Here is a 17,194-nt window from a genome sequence, read left to right as displayed (position 1 = left end):
CTCCTTCTGTTGGAGGTGCACATCCTCACCAGGAGCGCCTCCATTGACTGAAGAGGGGCAGTGTGGGCTGAGAGCCAGGGCTCTCAGCTCCGTGCAGCTCCCCACCAGGACCCCAGCTGCCCCCCAGGCTTCTCACCTCCACGTTCCCAGCCAGGAGTAGAGGGGAAGCGGCCCGGGCCTTCTTGCCTTCGGAGGGGAGATCTGCATCAGGAGTCCAGTCAGCTGCTGTGCTTCCAGCAGGGAGTCAGGACCCCAAGGGCAGCAGGGCTCTGACTGGGAAGCCCAAGCGGCAGCCTAAGCCTGGAGCCTGGGTGGCAGCCCGCCTTGAAGCAGAGACCGGGTATCCACTTTCTTGTCAGTTTCACGGCTCCAGTCAACAGCCGATGCGAAGAACTCACCCTAAGTACACCAACATAAGCCCTGCGCGGCTCATTGAGGTGCTTTTATGATGTCGACAGAGCAGGGGAGTTACATCGGCGGGAGGAGCATTTCAGACAAGACTGACTTTGGTTGACAAACCGGTGAAGTGTCGACCAAGCGTAAGGCTCTCTTGCCGCTCGCCCTCGGTAGTGGGCTCTGACATGGCCACTGCAGTTCATGCAGCACAGCTTCATTCTTCAGGGCCTCCTTTGGCCCCTACCAGAGAACTAGGTGATACAGCTACAGAGTTAAATAGGCATTAGTAGCCGAGGCTATTCTACAGATATAAGAGCCCTGGGAGGGAAGGTGTACTTTGCTCTGGGGTTGGGAGATGCAGGAAGGTTATTGCAGATGCCGAGAGCTGCAGAGGAGAAAGCTCTGGCATTAACAATGATCAGGTTGTGTGGAGTGGCAGAGAGAAGGCCAGGGCTTGATGAGTGGAGGGACTGGGCAAGGGAGAAGGGCTCTGATTCTGAGGGGCTGCTAGGCTGAACTCAGGGCAGGAAACAGAGGTAGCTCACTGCTGTCTTTTTAGTCTGCACCCCCTTGGATTCAGGAGGCAGCCGGGGGAATGTTCCAGTCTCCAGGATAAGTTAAAACTACTCCAAGGCTATTGCAGCAGCCCAGGACAGATCTGGCCAAATGCTTAGGGTACCCCTACCCTGGGATCTGAAAGAGAGGGCAGTGTAGAGGTATTCTGCTGGCCTTATGCCTCATGGGGAAAACCCCCTTTGAGCCTCCTGCAGGCAATGGGAGTCTTTCCACTGACTTCAATGGGTGGTGGATCAGACTGTATGTCCGGGGCATTCCCAGGTGGCTCTTTCTTACAGGTATCCTGGCATAGCCAAAGACGCATGCATCGCCGGCATATAAGGGTTACCATGAAATAGAATTGAGCATCTCTTGGCTACTGTGCTTTACATTAGGTGCTGCACCAGCCTGCATACAGCAACCACCGATAGAGAGGGCACAAGGGTGACTTAATGTCACGTAGCCCCCCACCCTCTGGGCCGAGTCTGTGGAACACGGACTCTGGTGCAGAGGCCAACCCCGAGGGGTATTTTCCTTCACCATCTGACAAGACATTGGTTTGTTTGGGGGATTTGGGGTCTGATGTTGCGTAGAGATGTTTTGCCTACTCCCTGCTGCTAGAATTGTGATCCTTTAACTGTGCCGGGTTCCTTATTAATATGGCCTTATGCAGGAGGATATGATCGTGTCATACAGAGCAGGTAGTTCTGATATTTTTTTTTCTCTTTTTACATTTAGATAATTGAGCTATGTAGGCTACAAAAAGCAGCCCCTGCATAATAAGTTCCTGATTTTTCAAAGGGGCTAGTCACCTGCAATTCTAATGGAAGCCAAAGGGAGGAGCAGGTGCTTGACAGCTTTAACTCCCCTCCCCACCCCCCCACCCCCAGCCCCAAACCCCCCACTGCTTGTTGTAATGAGCCAGATTCATCCATCATGGAATTATGCTGAAGTCTAGCCATTTACAACAGGGATCAAAGGCCCAGATCCTCAGCTGGTGTAAACTGGTGTCGCTCCACTGATTTAAGGGCACTCATTGGTCTCCAGGTGGAGTGTAAGGCCCTATGACCTGGTATCGGCTTTCTCTCTGTGCCATGTGGCCACAGCTACAGTCAGCTAGGGCACTTGAGTTGGATCCTCTGGCTATAAGGGAGAGGGAACATCTGGCAGGGAGGGCTCTGGGACTCCGGAATTTGCTCCCCACCTTGGTCTGAAATAGGTCAAAGTTGGTGATTTTTTTCCAGGCCCGCAGCAAAAGGCACCTGCTTGAGAATGTCTCTGGAGAAGGCTGAGGGTCTGCAACCTAGTTGCTGAAGGTGGTAGTTGGCACAGATGATTTGAATGCTGATGAGATTGAATTTAATTGTATTTACTGTATAATTAACAATGTTAGGGCCCCAAGAGCCTTGGATAAGTGTCTTTATAATTTTAAATCTAATTAAGTAGAACTACCCTGATTTACAGCAACTGGGGATCTGCCCCAATATGTTAGTGGGGGGTTGTACATTCTGGGCCTATTGCAGTGGGGATCCACTCCAGTGAGGCTTTGCATATTGTATTATCATGGTTGCTGCTCCACCACAGGCGATGCAGTGAGTCTGTACGTGAAGAGCTTAGAGCTCCCAAGAAACCTTAACAATGGAACTCACCAGTGTACAGAGAGAACAGGCTCCAGCTGACAGCAACCTGCAAGACGCTGAATAATCTGCAGTGTGGGTACTAGGGTGGATAAAGCTCTTGTAGGGGAGGGTGATTCAGGTGTGCTCGCCCTGGGGAATCGCTTCTTAAATAGGTGTAATGTGCGGTGCAGTCTGGCACAGTTCAAAGCCAAAATAACTGAGGCAGGGATGGCAGAGACAGGTGGAGTAGTGCCAGGAGAAGGGCATGGCTTGAGGATGTTCTGTTCCATGGCAGGTTTTGAGATTTGGTTTAGTTTTGCATTGGAATGACACCAAAACACTTGGTGTCTGCAAAAATTTCTGGGTTTTGGGGTTTTTTTGGATCAAACCCAAAGCTTTTTGATTTGGGAAGGGGTGTGTGTGTCCGTGTCCTGGGTGTATCAGATCCAGGATGAAGTCCTTTCTCTGCCTGATTTAGAGCAGAGTTTTTCATCCCAGATCACCGTAACTACCAGGTTGCAGGCATGCACACACAGTCTTCCTCCTCCCCCCACCAACAAAAACCTCGTAGGAACTGATAAGTCTCTGCAAAATGGAAGTGTTCTGACCAGCTCTAGTCATTAAATCCACCAGAGGCAGAGCCAACTCCCCCTGATTTCCTTCCTTCATCTCAAATAGGTTATAATGATCATGAACAACCCTGATGCATATGGATGTCATTGCTGATCTAATGAGATTTGCTGGGACTTTTTCTTGCTTTTGTCATTCCTTTTCTTTGTCCTTTCTTGGCCTCACTTCCTTCACTCCCTCATACCCTGTTGTGTAGCCTCTGGGTTGGATTCTGCTATCCCCCAGCCCAATGGCAGAGGCTGTTGGCAGTGGAAAATCCACAGAGGGAGAGGTAGTGCTGGTGCATTCCTGCTGCAGCCTCCCCTTCGCCAGGAGTGGGAGCCAGTGCAGCTCACAAAGTGAGCAGCTGGCTGGGGTTGGAGCATGGCTTGGGCAGCTGGGACATGTGCTGAATCAGGGGCCTGAACATAAGAACGGCCATGCTGGGCCAGACCAATGGTCCATCTAGCCCAATATCCTGTCTTCCGACAGTGGCCAATGCCAGGTGCTTCAGAGCCTGTGTGTGACAGGCTACTATGGAGCCTCAGCCACAAACTAAGGCCTGGTCCACATCTAAAACTTGGGCTGTCCTAGCTCCTTCGCTCAGGGCTGTGAACAATTCACCACCCTGAGAGACATCGTTAAGCCGGCCTATGCCCCCCCGGGTGGATTTACAACAGCAATGGGAAAACCCCTTCTGTCGCTCAGTCTACGCTGCGAGGGTGTGGCTGCTGCTCTAGGTCTTGTAGTGCAGACAGACCCTAAGCTGCCATCATCCACCGAGTGGAAAACCCCAACCTACCCTCCCAGGGCACAGGGGCAAGGCTGGCTCAGGGAAGTATAATTTGCATCTCGCTGTGGCCGCTTGAGTAAATCTGCCCTCTCCAATTTTTCCAGCATCTGTTGCTCACTCTCTTGCAATCTAACCCACCTTCTTTATATTCCTTCCCTCTTCCCCATCTCTCTCCTTTTGCTAATGGATCAGAGAAATAGCTTCTTTTGTCCCTCCATTAGCTTCTCTTCTACCTATTCCCTCCATGTACTCTCTACCCCATGGAGAAATTCCTCTCTGAATGGTCACAGATGTAGACTTTCCCGGCAGGGGTCACTTTGGAACTAACCTATCACAGGAATTTTCTCTCTCTTTTTGTGAGTGCCTGTGTGCACACACGTATATAAACCCAGTGGGCCTAATCCTGCTCCTGCAGAAGGCACCCTGTGTTTTGCCACTGATTCCAATGGGAGCAGTGTCTTTCTGTGCCATTCTCCACCTCTTGTCTAAACATCTACTTTGTCACAGCCTCTCGCCTGTGTTTGTCTTTTAGGCACAGTGGTTTCAAAGTGGCTCAGTGATTGGTCACTTTGACTCTTCGTTATCGGGCCCCTATTATAAACGTTTCATAAAGAAATAAAACCCTCAGCTGCCCAGGAGATAAGAGGGTGCTGAAACTTTCCTGTGCAGTGTCCTCCAGGCAGCTCTACAGTGAAAGGAGAAGAAGCTTCCCTAGCCAGATCAGCTGATAAGATTTCCTGCCCATTGACAAATTCTTCAGGGAGAAACACCTCCGTGTAAACTGCTAAGGGTCTGCATCAGAAGGTGGCCTGGCCTGGAGCACCTTCCTGTGGCAAGCTGCCATGTGACAAGTGCACCTGCCTAGGTGTCCCCAGAAATAATCCAACAGTCTTTCTTAGGGCAAATGGCCCCTGTGCATATAAATCATAACAAAATCCCCACAACCACAGTCCGGTATTCCCCAGCATCAAATACAGCCCTGTTGTCCCTCACCACACCGCTGCCCTCCAGGGCGAGCCGTGGCGCCTCTCACCGCCCCCCAGTACAGCCCCAACTCTGTCTGTCTTTTCCTGTCCCTAGACTAGCACAGCCTCCCTAGCCCTTCAAAGTGGAGCGCAGCCCTGCTCTTCCCAGTAGGAGCCCCCACAACCGCTTTTCTGGGAGCATCCTTTCCAGGGGAGTGTCCCTCACTCCCCCTGGCCCCCGCGTCGTTCCTATGGGTCCAGCTGTCTGTCCCCGGAGATGACCAAGGGTTAGCACCTCTGCTGCTCCCCTGCCTTTTGCCCTCTCCAGCCCTGGCTCGTGGGCTTGCGGATGCCAGCCAAAAACCACTTTATGTCTCACTCTGGGACTCCTACACTCCCCTGCTCTCTGGCAGCTCTCACCTGCCCTTCCTGACTGAACCAGTCTGCTCTGACTCCCTGACCTTCTGGCGCCCCCAAGTGCTGCCCCACCCTCTTAACTGGTCAAATGGAACCACCTGCTCTGGCACAGGGAGCTGGACTGGCTTCATTTACTGGGGCCAGCCACTCGGTGACAGTCTGATTCTCCTCTCCCTTACATTGGTGTAAGTCAGGAAGCCAACGGAGTTGCACTGGTTTTAAAGGAGATTCATGCCCCTAATGTTGTACTCGTGCCTCTGGCTGTCTATGCAAGTGTCTTGCATGTTCTTCCTTCCCTTCTACTTCGTATTACATTGATTTGATGTCTTTCAGTGCTTCCGGCTCTCCCGGGCCATCGCCACCAGCCCTATTGTCTTTGCCTTCCATTTAATCAGCAAGAGTTGGCTCCAAGCCTCTGAGCAGCATTCTTGCAGGAGGGGACAATGGATGCAGAGCAGTTAGTGGCTGGCCTCTTGATGAGTGACCACACTGATACCCACGCTATTCCAGCAGCAGTCCTTTGGATGTGGCAACCTTGGAAGCCACCTACCTACCAGCACTTCTGCCTCCGATTGCCTCGTGTGCTCTGTCATGGGATGACAGTGTATAGAAAGAGTCACTTTCTTTTAGCACTGAACAAAGAACTTTAACAGAAGAATAAGGAAAACAGAATTATCCCTACTTTACCTTCTCTCTCTGCTATACCAGAAAGCATCTGCCTAGAATTTCCCTTAGTACCCCTCCTGCCTGGCTTCTTGCTTTAGTTTTAAAGAAACAGTGCACACATCCTCACCACATTCTTGCCTGTCATTTATCTCCTTTGTTCTCTGTCTTTTCACAGCCACATATTCAATGTCTAGAAGTCCCATTAGTCCAAAGCTACAGTCAGTGGCCAGTAGAGGAAAAGATAATACAGGGGGTGTAAGGCCAGAATCTCTCCCTCTTTTGCCTGGGCTTGAGGGACCCTTACCCACAGTTGAATCTATACCTCCCAACTCGGGCCATGCACAATCCTTCTAGCATAAATTATTTCAGGGGTAGCGAATAGGCTATAAAGCCATTTGCCTCTAGATCAATAGTTTTCAACCTTTTTTTTTATTTGTGGACCCCTAAACAATTTGAATGGAGGTGCATACCGCTCTGGAAATCTTAGACGTAGTCTGTAGACACCCCCTCATCCCACCGAGGTCTGTAGATCACAGGTTGAAAACCACTGTTCTGTGGTAACGACAACCTTTCGCAGACGCCTTAGACATAGTCTATGGCCTCCGACCACAGGTTGAAAACCACTGCTCTAGATTGTTAGTTCAAATACAGCCTAGCAATTAGTATCAGAAAGTCATTATCAACTGGAGGCGATTGAGTGACCTACATGAAATGAATGAGTGATCTCAGTCCAGTTCTTGGTGGACAAGCTGTGATGGATTTGGAGCTGCCTGTAATAATGAATGAATTCTATATGTTTGTCGGACTGTTCTATGCAGTCTTGTTGTAGCTGTGTCAGTCCCAGGATATTGGGAGACAAGGTGGGGGAGGTCGTATCTTTTATTGGACCAACATCTGTTGGTGAGACAGACAAGCTTTTGAGCTACACAGAGCGCTTCCTTGGGTCAAGTCTGACTGTTGTAAGAAGGGGTTGTAGTGTGAATACAAGGGGTTAATTCAAGAAGAGGTTGGCTGCACATATGCAGGAAGGAGGACAATGGCTTCAGATAGCCACCCATTTCCACCCCCCAGGGACAATGCTAGAGCCAGACACTTTGAAGTGTCACCTTTGATGCCCTGCTGAGTTCAATGGACCAGTTCATCAAGAGTGCGGGCAAGGGGTCCCTGCTTGTAACCACAGGGAGGATCCAAGCCCAGGAAAATTGGGACAAAGGACTGTTTAGGGGTAAAAAGTTCTCTATCAGGAAGTGGGTAGTTGCTGATGAGAAGTGGGTCTTAAACAGAAACCTGGGAAAAATTAAGCCTGCCAAAGACTCCAGGTAAGAGAGCTGTGTGGAGATCTTTGGTTGCTTTAAAAATCCTTTTCCCTTATGTTGTGCCGTGTTTCTACAGTTAAGATTAAACAATACTTTGTTTTGAGAATGCTGTTTTGGGTCTCTATTCACTGCTAGTCACAGCTCCCAAAGGGAAGAACCAGAGGCGCCCAAGTCTAGTCAGACATGTTGAGTAATCATGGTTGGTACATACGTTACTGTAGTTAAGCACCCAGTCTAGGAGCAGGAGGATCCTGGGATTTCACTCTGTGAGAGGTGAAAGTACAAGGCCAGAAACCTGAAGGGGTGCACTGAGACTACAAAAGGGGTCTGAAGTGCAGCTAGCCCTGCAACTCTGAGACAAGCATCCACATAAATAAAAATATTGTTGCCCCTTCTTCCAATATTTTTGTCCCTTGTGGTGGCAGATGTCTGGGCCTTGCTGTTTGGCTTCCCAGTCCTGGAACAGAGGTTGACACAAACAACATGCAGGGCAATACCTTCTTTCAGGAGTCTCTGCCCAACACCAGTGCCCAGGGAGCAGCTCTGTCTCAAGAACTGACTCTAACCAGAGCCCAAGGCATAGAGCAAATTCCTCTGCTGCTTGCACAAACTCTACCTCCAAGGACCACTACCTCTACATAGCTTGAAGTTATGCAAGGGTCTAACAACAACCAAGCATGTCTTCCCAGGACTGAACATTTGCTTGCATACTTAGAAAACGAACTTGGAAGACTATGTGTAACATGACACCTACAATAACAATATTGCCATAAATGGCAGAGAGGTCAGAGATGACTGAATGGGCCTGGAGACTGAACCCTCTCACTCCTAGGACGAGGCACGTTAGCAGGGCTGTATAGGGGAAGCTTGCACTGTTAGTGGCCATCCTGTACCCTGCGGGTGAGATCCCTGACTGGTGCAAATCAATATAGCTTCACTGAAGTCAGTGGAAGAGTGCTGATTTATACCATTAGGGGAGCTGACCTATTGCGTAGATACACAGAGTAATTCAGTCTCTAGGGCTATCGTCCAGCACCTTTTACAAAAACTTTAAATTCACTTTAAAAAACAAAACAAAAAAACCCCCACACAACTGCACTAGGTGCAAAGATCAGAAATTTGAGGCCCTGAGCTCGTTCTCCTCCAGAACATTTTCCAGGCAATGGGGTGCACGGATGAAAGAGCACATATAACACCAGCTTTGCAGCTAAGCCCAGCAGGTTGCTTGGGTTTGAGAAGAGACTGAACATTGCTACTGCACGTTGCCTTAAAGCCCTGGGTTGTAGAGTGTGTCTAAAGGGCAGCACAGCTCTATCAGAAAGATGCATTCCTTGCAGTCACAAAGCGGCATTAAGTCCCACTGGTCAGAAAGAAATGTATGCTTAGGGGCTTCCACAGGGAGACGGGGGAGCTTGCTTCCCCCTGCCCTTCTTCATTTAACACTCTGGTAGCAATGGAGGCTGGTGGCCTCTGAAAATGCGCGAGGGAAGTGTGCACAGCAGAACATGTTAAACAGAACTGTCCCATTATATGCAAAGAGTCTGATCACTGATGAGAACTCAGCACTTAGCAGGATTGAGCCCCCATCTTAACACTAATAATTTGTTAAATATTAATTAAATATTGTAATTAGAACTAGTTTTTCTGGGCTGGGTTGCCTTGTTTCTAACTTAGGGCCTGATCCCCCACCACCTCATGTGGAAAGTCAACCTGGAAGCTCCCATCGCCTTAGTGGGAGCAAGATTGGGCCTTTTCCCTTCTCGCTCTGAGTGGTTTTCCCCCTCAGTCTGCTGGATAAAATCCATCTCCCTGTCACCAGCCAACTCTGTCTGGTACTGAGGAAAAATATGAAGAACCGAAGTCATGTCCATGGGAGAATGGTGCATCAGACTGACTGGGCTGTTTCTAAATGGTCGGTTGCTCTTAGGCTCTGACTTTCTTAGACCCAGCAATAATGTGGCCTGCTATGGCTGGAATGTCCTTTAACATTCATACAGCAAATCCTCCAGGCACAGCCTAGCCAAGGAGAAATACCTCTGGTCAGCTGGGCTGGAGACACAGAGAATCTGGTTTTCCTCTCTTCTAATTCAACTGCCTCCCACATCTGGAAATATGAGCCTAAATTTTAACAGATGGTGTTGAAAGGAGCTTCTATGTGGGATTATGAAAGGAGATTCCTAAACAGATTCTATGTGGGATCCTCCTACTCCCAACTGTCCTGCTTTTTACAGCTGATTTGGGGATTTTTATACAGGGAACTTTTCAGATTCAGAGAATCTCAATTCTTCCCCAGCTGAGATGCAGAGCTAAATATGCTCCCTTTTCCACATCTTATCTGGCCATCCGGTCTGCTGTGCTGTGCTTGTTGTTTTAAGCATCTGATTTCCAAGTGGCTCAGCAATTAGTCACCGAAAACTTTCCATTACCCAAAGACACATTCAGTGTCACACTCATAAATAAATATAAAAGATCCTGGGTCCTTCCAACTGTGCAGCTTTGGAGGAAACCACCACTGTAATCCAGGAGGTCAGGCGATCATTGTGACTTCTCTCCAAAGCTGTGCAGCCAGGGTTGTTGCATCAGGAGGGATGGAACTTGGGATGTTCTGTGCACCCCAGTGCAGTGATTAGTTCGTTACTGGATGAACTGATTGGTAGTTGCAGCTTTATAGACCACCATGTTTTAATGTAGACTATGATAGAAAACTGGGGGTTGGGTCTCCTAGGCACACCAGGGGCTGTGGTTGTTAGTTAATGCAGACTCTAATCCTACTACACATCCATGATGTTTTTGGGTCCATGGCAACACATAGGACCTGATCTTTAGAGGTGCTGAACACTTGTGACTCTGCACCTTCAACTCTGTAAGACAATGGGAGCTGTGAGTGCTTAGCACCTTGTGTAATTTTCATTCTGAGTATGTAATGTAATAAGCAATACAAATGCCCAGGGGAGGAATAAGGCAGGATACTTAGGCCTGGAGATCTCAGGGATGCTGAAGCTGCAAGGCCCAGATTCTGCATTGTAGTGAGGCTGCTTTGCACCACACTACCGGTGCAGAACGGCACAGTCTGCAAAACTGGCCACGGAAGGATCGCACCAATGTAGGGGAATGTAGAGTGGCAGAGATCTCGCTTAGTGGTTTCTATGCTACCCCCGTCCCTGCTGCCAGCATGAAGAGGTGTCTGAGGGAAAGGGATTATGACCAGGGCTTCCTTCAACTTCTCTCAAGCCCCATGTTGCTGTGTTAGCCTCTTGAAACTGTTAGCAGCTGATGTAACTTGGAGCAGCTTCCAGGCTGTTCTGATTGACAGTAGGGGGATCTGGCCCAGGATCAGGGGAGTGCAAATGTCATCTTTGCAGCCTTCTTCCTGAACTGCACTGTGTGCTTTTTGGCTGTAGAGCTAAGAGAATGACCAAGGAGTCCACTGAGGGGAGCTGCAGAACTCTGAGGACTAGGGAGAGGGATGACAGAGAGAAGGACTTATTTGGGAGATTTGTAGAAGGAAGATAAAGGAACTCTGGGAGAGGAGTAGAAAAAGCTGTTGGATTCGGTGTCCATTTAGTTTGAATCCAAGTGCAATTTACTTTAAATGCGTTCATTTGTTTGTTTTTAGTGCAAATGCCGTTTTAATGAATGGAAAAGGTGTCCCTTATTCTCTCCAGGTTGGGTTTTCTAATTCCAGCTCATCCTCACTCCCTGGAGCTCTCTCAGCATGGGCATTCCATGGAGCATGAGGTCACTTTAACCACATCATCCTTTTCCAGCTGCTCGGGAGGGCTCATTGTCCCCTTTCTCTATGACTTTACTGTCAATACTTTACTGTTTTATTCCTTTCTTAAAGTCACAAGACACCTGCCCCAATAGGCCTTTCCCCAGGCCATGGAACATGATGCTGTAGCTAAACTGAGCTCAAACTGCATGTATCCTCCTATGGAATGTCGTTTGTGTTAAAACAATGTGGAAGGAAGCGTTGCTTGAATTGGTGAAGCACAACCCAGAAATCAGTAGCATTGTTTTAATTGTGTCAGAATAGCCTTTTTAGTTTGTTTTGTTGTTGTTTGTTTAAAAACCACAAAGGCATCTCCAGAGACAAATCATAGGCGTGAAACAGTCCAATTAGATCCTCTGGTCCATCTCCTTGCTTGACTTTACAAGCTGTCAGATTTCAGGGCTGGAATTTGAATCTGCACCTCTAGGGGAGATGGTGACCTTAGTACAGCACCGTAGACCATTCTGCAGTGAAATCAGCTAAATCATGCATCAGAATTGTTTTGTCTGTGTATGAACATACTACAAGCTCTTTAGGGGTAGAGACTGAATCTTCTTATATGTTAGCACCCCCATGGCGCCTGGTGGATAATTAGCAATTACGAGGGTGCTTCAGAAAGAAAATGATTGGGGTTTTATTTTCTCTTAAAAAATAGATGATTTCAGCAACATTTTTAAAGTGCTGAAGGCTCCATAGGGCATATTGGGAAAGAAGCAGGTGCTTAGAGCAGCGCTGGAGTTGTGATTTACGCTCCACACTTACCGGTACCCAAGTAGTTAATAAACATAAGCATCCGAGAGCTCCCAGTTAAGCTGCCCGTTGCTTAGCAAACAGTTTTGGGCATAAATGTAGTAAATATTTGATAGCACTGCTAAATCATGATAAAGTCCCAGCAACCAATGGGTTCATCCAAACCTCCTCCACTCTCCTGGCACTAGTTTGCCTTTCGCCTCCCATCCCTTGCCCAAATAAATGGTCTTGTAGAATATCCTTTTATCATCTCACTGTCTGCCACGCACTGCCTTTTCTCCATGACCCCTGGGCCGTTGGCATTTTGATCTTCTTAGTAATGCATAATGCCTAATAATCTCACTCTATCTTGAATTATTCCCCTTCCACTCTGCCACCTCCTAAGAACTAACAGCACCATGACCAGCACATTGTCATTGAAGATTTGACCATACATTATTAGGCTGTAACAAAAATGCTGTAATAGCAGCGTCCTTATTGAAGAGCTTTGTGCATCATACAGATTAATTACTGTTGTAATTACCCTGCAGTACCATTTCACTGATTTCAGTTAAAGGCTTCTCTGACTCCCCTTCAGAGTTAGCTTAGATATAAATATTTGTATATAGCCCCCACTTTCATAGAAGACCGCAAACCCTTCAAATGAACATTGTTTTCTTCCATCCCCTAAAAACTGAGGGCTGGATTCTGATCTCTGTTATGTGGGTGTAAATCTGGAGTCAGTGGAGTTACTCTGGATTACACCAGAGTGATGGAGATGTGAATCTGACCTGGTTTTAAGATTCTTTTAGTGTTGTAAATGTTTTACATTAGAAATGCTGACTCATGAAACAGACTAGTTACAAGGCTAAAATAAACAAGCCCCTCATTGTTCTAAGCTTCCTACACTAATTTTTGTTTTTTGGTGTGCATCTCTGTTCCATAGCAGGGCCTAGGTCCCTTAGGAGCTATGGGAAGAAGCCCCCAACTAAGTGAATCCTGGATATTCAAGAACTCATAGTGTTTATTTAGTTGACTAGTCTGGGCCACCCAGGTCCCAGTTTAGTTCAGGCATCATATCTTGTGAAACAGGTTCTGCTATGCAGCGATATTTCTCTTCCAGCAGCTGAGAAAGCGGAGTTGGAAACTGATTTGGAGGGCTCTGTCTTCATTAATTCCTCAGCCCCTGCCCTCCAGTTGAAGTTGTGAAAACTTTAGATCACAACACCATCTACTGTAGTTATGACTGACTAGCGATACACATGCAGCTGGACAACCGTATCAACTATTTATTTGCCGTTCACTGTTTAAAAACCTCAAATCTATGCATATAATACAAAACATTACACTGGTGACCTTATTTTAGTGTCATTGATTTTCATTGAGCATAGATAGTCGGTTAAGTTAATTCATGGGCCTTTGGTCTGAAATGGGAGAGCAGTTTTTCCAGTCATTTATTTACTGAAGTTTGACTCAAAATATGAAGATAAGCAAAAAACAACAACCACCAAACACACAATGCCACTAACACCCCCCCCCCCCCAGTCTTTAGGATGAAAACTATATGGAACAAATGCAAATGTCGAGGTGGAATTATGAATACAGACTGTTGCTTTAAAACAAAACTTCACAAGTGAATAGTCAGAATTTTTTTTTAACTTGCTATTTCTCCTCTTCACCGGTTCTCTGCTGCCTTTGAGGCAGATGAGTAAAATCTTCAAAAGTGCCTACATGGCTAAGGAGCCTAAGTCCTATTGCATGTAGGGTCCTAAATCTTGCAGGAGCTTTTGGAAAATTTGCCATATGTCCTCAATTTGGGAAAAGTCATTTCTGATTTTTGTTTGAACTGCCTCTCCTGACTCTCTCTAATTTAATCTAATCTCTCTAAAGTTTAAACAGTCTGTCTAGGTTTTTTTAACTTTCTGGCCTGGATTCTGCCCTTGCCAATTTGACACCGGTATAACTCCACTGAAGTGCATGGTGTTCCACCAGATTGATATCAGTGTAACAGAGCAGTATTTGACTCTCTCACTATACCCAGGGTTTGAACTTTACATTGGCTCTTCCCATGAACTATTAAATACCTGCGGTTACATTTAGATTTCCATCTGGTATCTGATAGGCACCAGAGTTGATGAGATTTCAAAATGAGGGGGGGGGGTGTGGGTGGTGGGGAACAGACTGTTTTCCCCCTAGAAAGAGGATTTGCTCCCCGCTCATTATCCCCTCTGCAGCATGTCTGCACTCTGCACTTCCCAAAGGTTCCCCCCCTGGCTCGGCTATGGGTTCAAACCTTTTCTTACCCTGCTCCAGGTCTTGCTGATCGTACCAGGGCTCCTCTTCCTCACTTGGAAACTCCTCCATCCTGTCAGCGCTCAGCATTTAGCACCCGCAGCCCAGAAGGACACGCAGAATTAAAAACCAAACCCCCCCCCAAAAAAAAAAAAAAAAAAAACCCAAAACCCCTACAGCCGTAAACCCACGAGAGGCTGGGAGCGTGAAGGGGCTACTGCTGCAGCGAGAGCAGGGGTGATTAAGGACTAACTGGGGGGGCGGGATACACTCCAGCGGATCGAAGCTCTGCTTGCGGAGGCGGGTAGGGACCGGGGGCCGGGCGGCAGGGCTGAGATTGGCCGGTATTGCCCGCTGATGCAGAGCTGGGACAATGCAGCTGTCCTGGGGACTGCTACAGCTGGTACCAGGCTCCAAACGCTCGCTCTGCTCTTGCATCACCCTCGCTGTCCGTCTCCATCATCCATCTGCCCTTGTAAGGGGGAGACAAGCGGGGGGGAGGAAGGGGGGTTAAGACGTGGCAGGCGTCCCTTCCCTTCCCTCTGCTCCCAGTCCGACAGGCCGGAGGGGCGGTTTTGTATGGATTAACTGGGAGTCTGGAGACTGCAGGGGTGGTGAGTGGTTTTTTTTTTTTGCACCGGGATATCTGAGAGATGCACAAAAGAAAGAGGAACCTTCCTAGGCGGCGAGTTCCTGTTTCTGCAGCTCGGTGGAGACCTCTAGCATGGTACTGCTGCATGTAAAGCCATGCACAACGCATGGGGAGGGGTCTCCCTTCCCTTCCCTCTTCTTCCACCCCACACTTTAATCAGAGGCAATTCAGAGGCATTTTAGCGAGGCGGATCTGAGGCGTGCAAGTCCCACCCACCCCTTCCCCCGAGATAGCCAGCGCAGGGGCTGCACCCGTAATAATGCCAGGCAGGCGACGTAGGGATATATATGCACGTTAGAGGGAGGAGGGGTTGGCTCCAGCTGTCCTCACGGATGTTGCTTTGCAGGCAGTGGGATCGTGTTGCACAGAGAAAGGGAAAAAACATCCTGATCATTTGTGCTGCTTTGCTGTGGTGGGGGGAATTCTCCCCAGCGGAGGGGAGAGCGTTTCATTCAAAACACTGCCGAGGCTGCGGTTGTGCATTCAGCAAGGAGCATGCCCGGGATAGGCCATGTGCCAATATCACTGTCATGGCAGCTGTAAGAAGTGGCAATAAGGAAGAGGTGCGCTAAGGATTGCTGCAGGGCAAGCTCTTCCCCGCAGAGACAGCACCAATTAGCCAGCGGAGGCAACTGATAGCTGACATCTAAGTCAGTAGGCAAACTCCTGATAGTGGGCAGGAGAGCCTGGTGATGTGAGCAGCGGAGGAGGGGTGTAACTTGCAGCCATTTGGGTGTGCAAAACCAGTGTAATTTACACCCCAAGTGGTGTATGTTACACTGTGTGACAGGGGCCTAGCGGGGAAATGGGGAAGGATGGTGGTGGTAAGACACCGGATTGGCACTCAGGAGATCGGGATTCAATTCCTGGGTCTGTCACAGACTTCCTGGGTGACTTTGGGTAGAGCCCTGCAAATCTGCGGATAGCCGCAGACCATTCTTGCAGATGGGACGTGGATACAAATGTTGTATCCATGCAGGGCTCTAACTTTGGGCCAGTCACTGGGTGCCTCAGTTCCCCATCTGTAAATTTGGCAGAAGAATAGTTCCTTCCTCCCATCCTTTGTCTGTTTAGACTGTGTGCTCTGTAGGGCACATAATGTGTGTATGTACAGTGCCTAATACAATGGGACTCTAGGGTCTGTAGTCATTCTTAATAATAACTGAGGTCACACATTTGTAGCGTCTGTAGGCTGAGCTCACTGCACAGACCAGGGGTTCTTTGCATTCCTTCATTTCCCCACAATCTGCCTGTGTGCCACCTCCCCATCCTCTTGTATTTCAGGGATTCCCTCATGCCAGGGGCTATGTGTGTGTCCCCATCCCCCACTTTCCTCCATGTCCCCCTTGTCCCCTTATACCTCACCTTTCTCCTTTCCACCCATACCAGGGTACTCCACCAGGGGTTCTGTGATCTCCCCATTCCTCCACATACCATGGTTCTCTGTGCCCTCATTCCCTCCATTTCAGGGGCACCCATTCTCCCCCATGCTGTGGGATTCTGTGTACTCCCCCATTCCCCCATGCCCTCCTTCCCATACCAGGGTCCCCATATTCTCTATATGAGAGGCTTTGTGTGCATCCCCTTCTACCTCATATCAGGGTCCTCCATTCTCTGCCCCACCCTGTGCCAGGGGATCTCTGTGCCCCCCATTCTCATTTCTCTCCTTTCTGTCTGGGGGGATAAATCGTTCAGGGTGTCAACATGTTAAACTCTATTGGGAGGATGGGCAGAGATGAGATGCGGTACAGTTACGCTGGAAGGTGTTAATTGGGGCCATCAACCCGTTCTTTCATCTACAGACAATTGCAGAGGTGCTTGAAGCTGTGGCTTGGCTAAGCAGGTGGCAGAGGCATTATGTGTCCCCTGTATGCCGCCTACCCAGGTTTCTGATATCCCCCCAAAAGTCAGTGGGATTTTGCCCAACAATGCCTAGAACATTCCCGGAAATTCTGGAATTGATTGGGTGCAGTGTCCAAAAGTCAGGGTGTTACGTCCAATCAGAGAAATGCCCTCAAGTTGAGTGAGGCCTCCAATCCTGCTCAGCCAGTTGTTTTTTTAATTCTTCTTCTTCTTAACAGCAAGTTGGAAGCTGTAAACAAGCCCCCACCCCAACTCCACACACCCCAGACTTTTGTACATCCCCCATTAGTTACTTCTCCAGCTCTGCACCTTGTCCACCTCCTCAGCATGTGGGTGACCCTCATTTTGCACACCCACTGAATGAGAAATCAGCGCAAATTATACTCCTTTATCACTTCCACACACTCATTTAAACCATCACATATGGCTTTGCTGCATTTGCTGCGCGCACTTACCTCAGGGTTCAGGGTTTTTATTTTCTGTAGGCTTCTGTTGCTTTCCTTTTACTCTCTAGCTCTCTGAAGTTTGTGCAGATCACTGAAAAGCAGGC

At 48.5% G+C, this 17,194-nt stretch overlaps 1 protein-coding gene across 3 annotated transcripts in view; it reads right to left on the bottom strand.

Moving 5' to 3' along the window:
- Nucleotides 1–17,194, bottom strand: part of CDR2L (cerebellar degeneration related protein 2 like) — a 29,447-nt gene extending 12,253 nt beyond the window's left edge. The window contains exon 1 of one of the 3 annotated variants that reach the window (XM_048817902.2): nucleotides 17,100–17,194. Coding sequence is in view for 2 of the 3 variants with exons in the window: in XM_048817899.2 (XP_048673856.2) it covers nucleotides 14,141–14,219 (79 nt within the window). In the remaining variant the exon portion in view is untranslated. Of the gene's footprint in view, nucleotides 1–14,140; nucleotides 14,845–17,099 lie in introns of those variants that run through there. The other 2 variants (XM_048817899.2, XM_048817901.2) reach the window with 2 other exon arrangements.

This window comes from Caretta caretta, chromosome 14 (assembly GCF_965140235.1).
Source record: "Caretta caretta isolate rCarCar2 chromosome 14, rCarCar1.hap1, whole genome shotgun sequence".
Classification (NCBI taxonomy): Eukaryota; Metazoa; Chordata; order Testudines; family Cheloniidae; genus Caretta; species Caretta caretta.
This window is presented reverse-complemented; position numbering and strand designations above follow the sequence as displayed.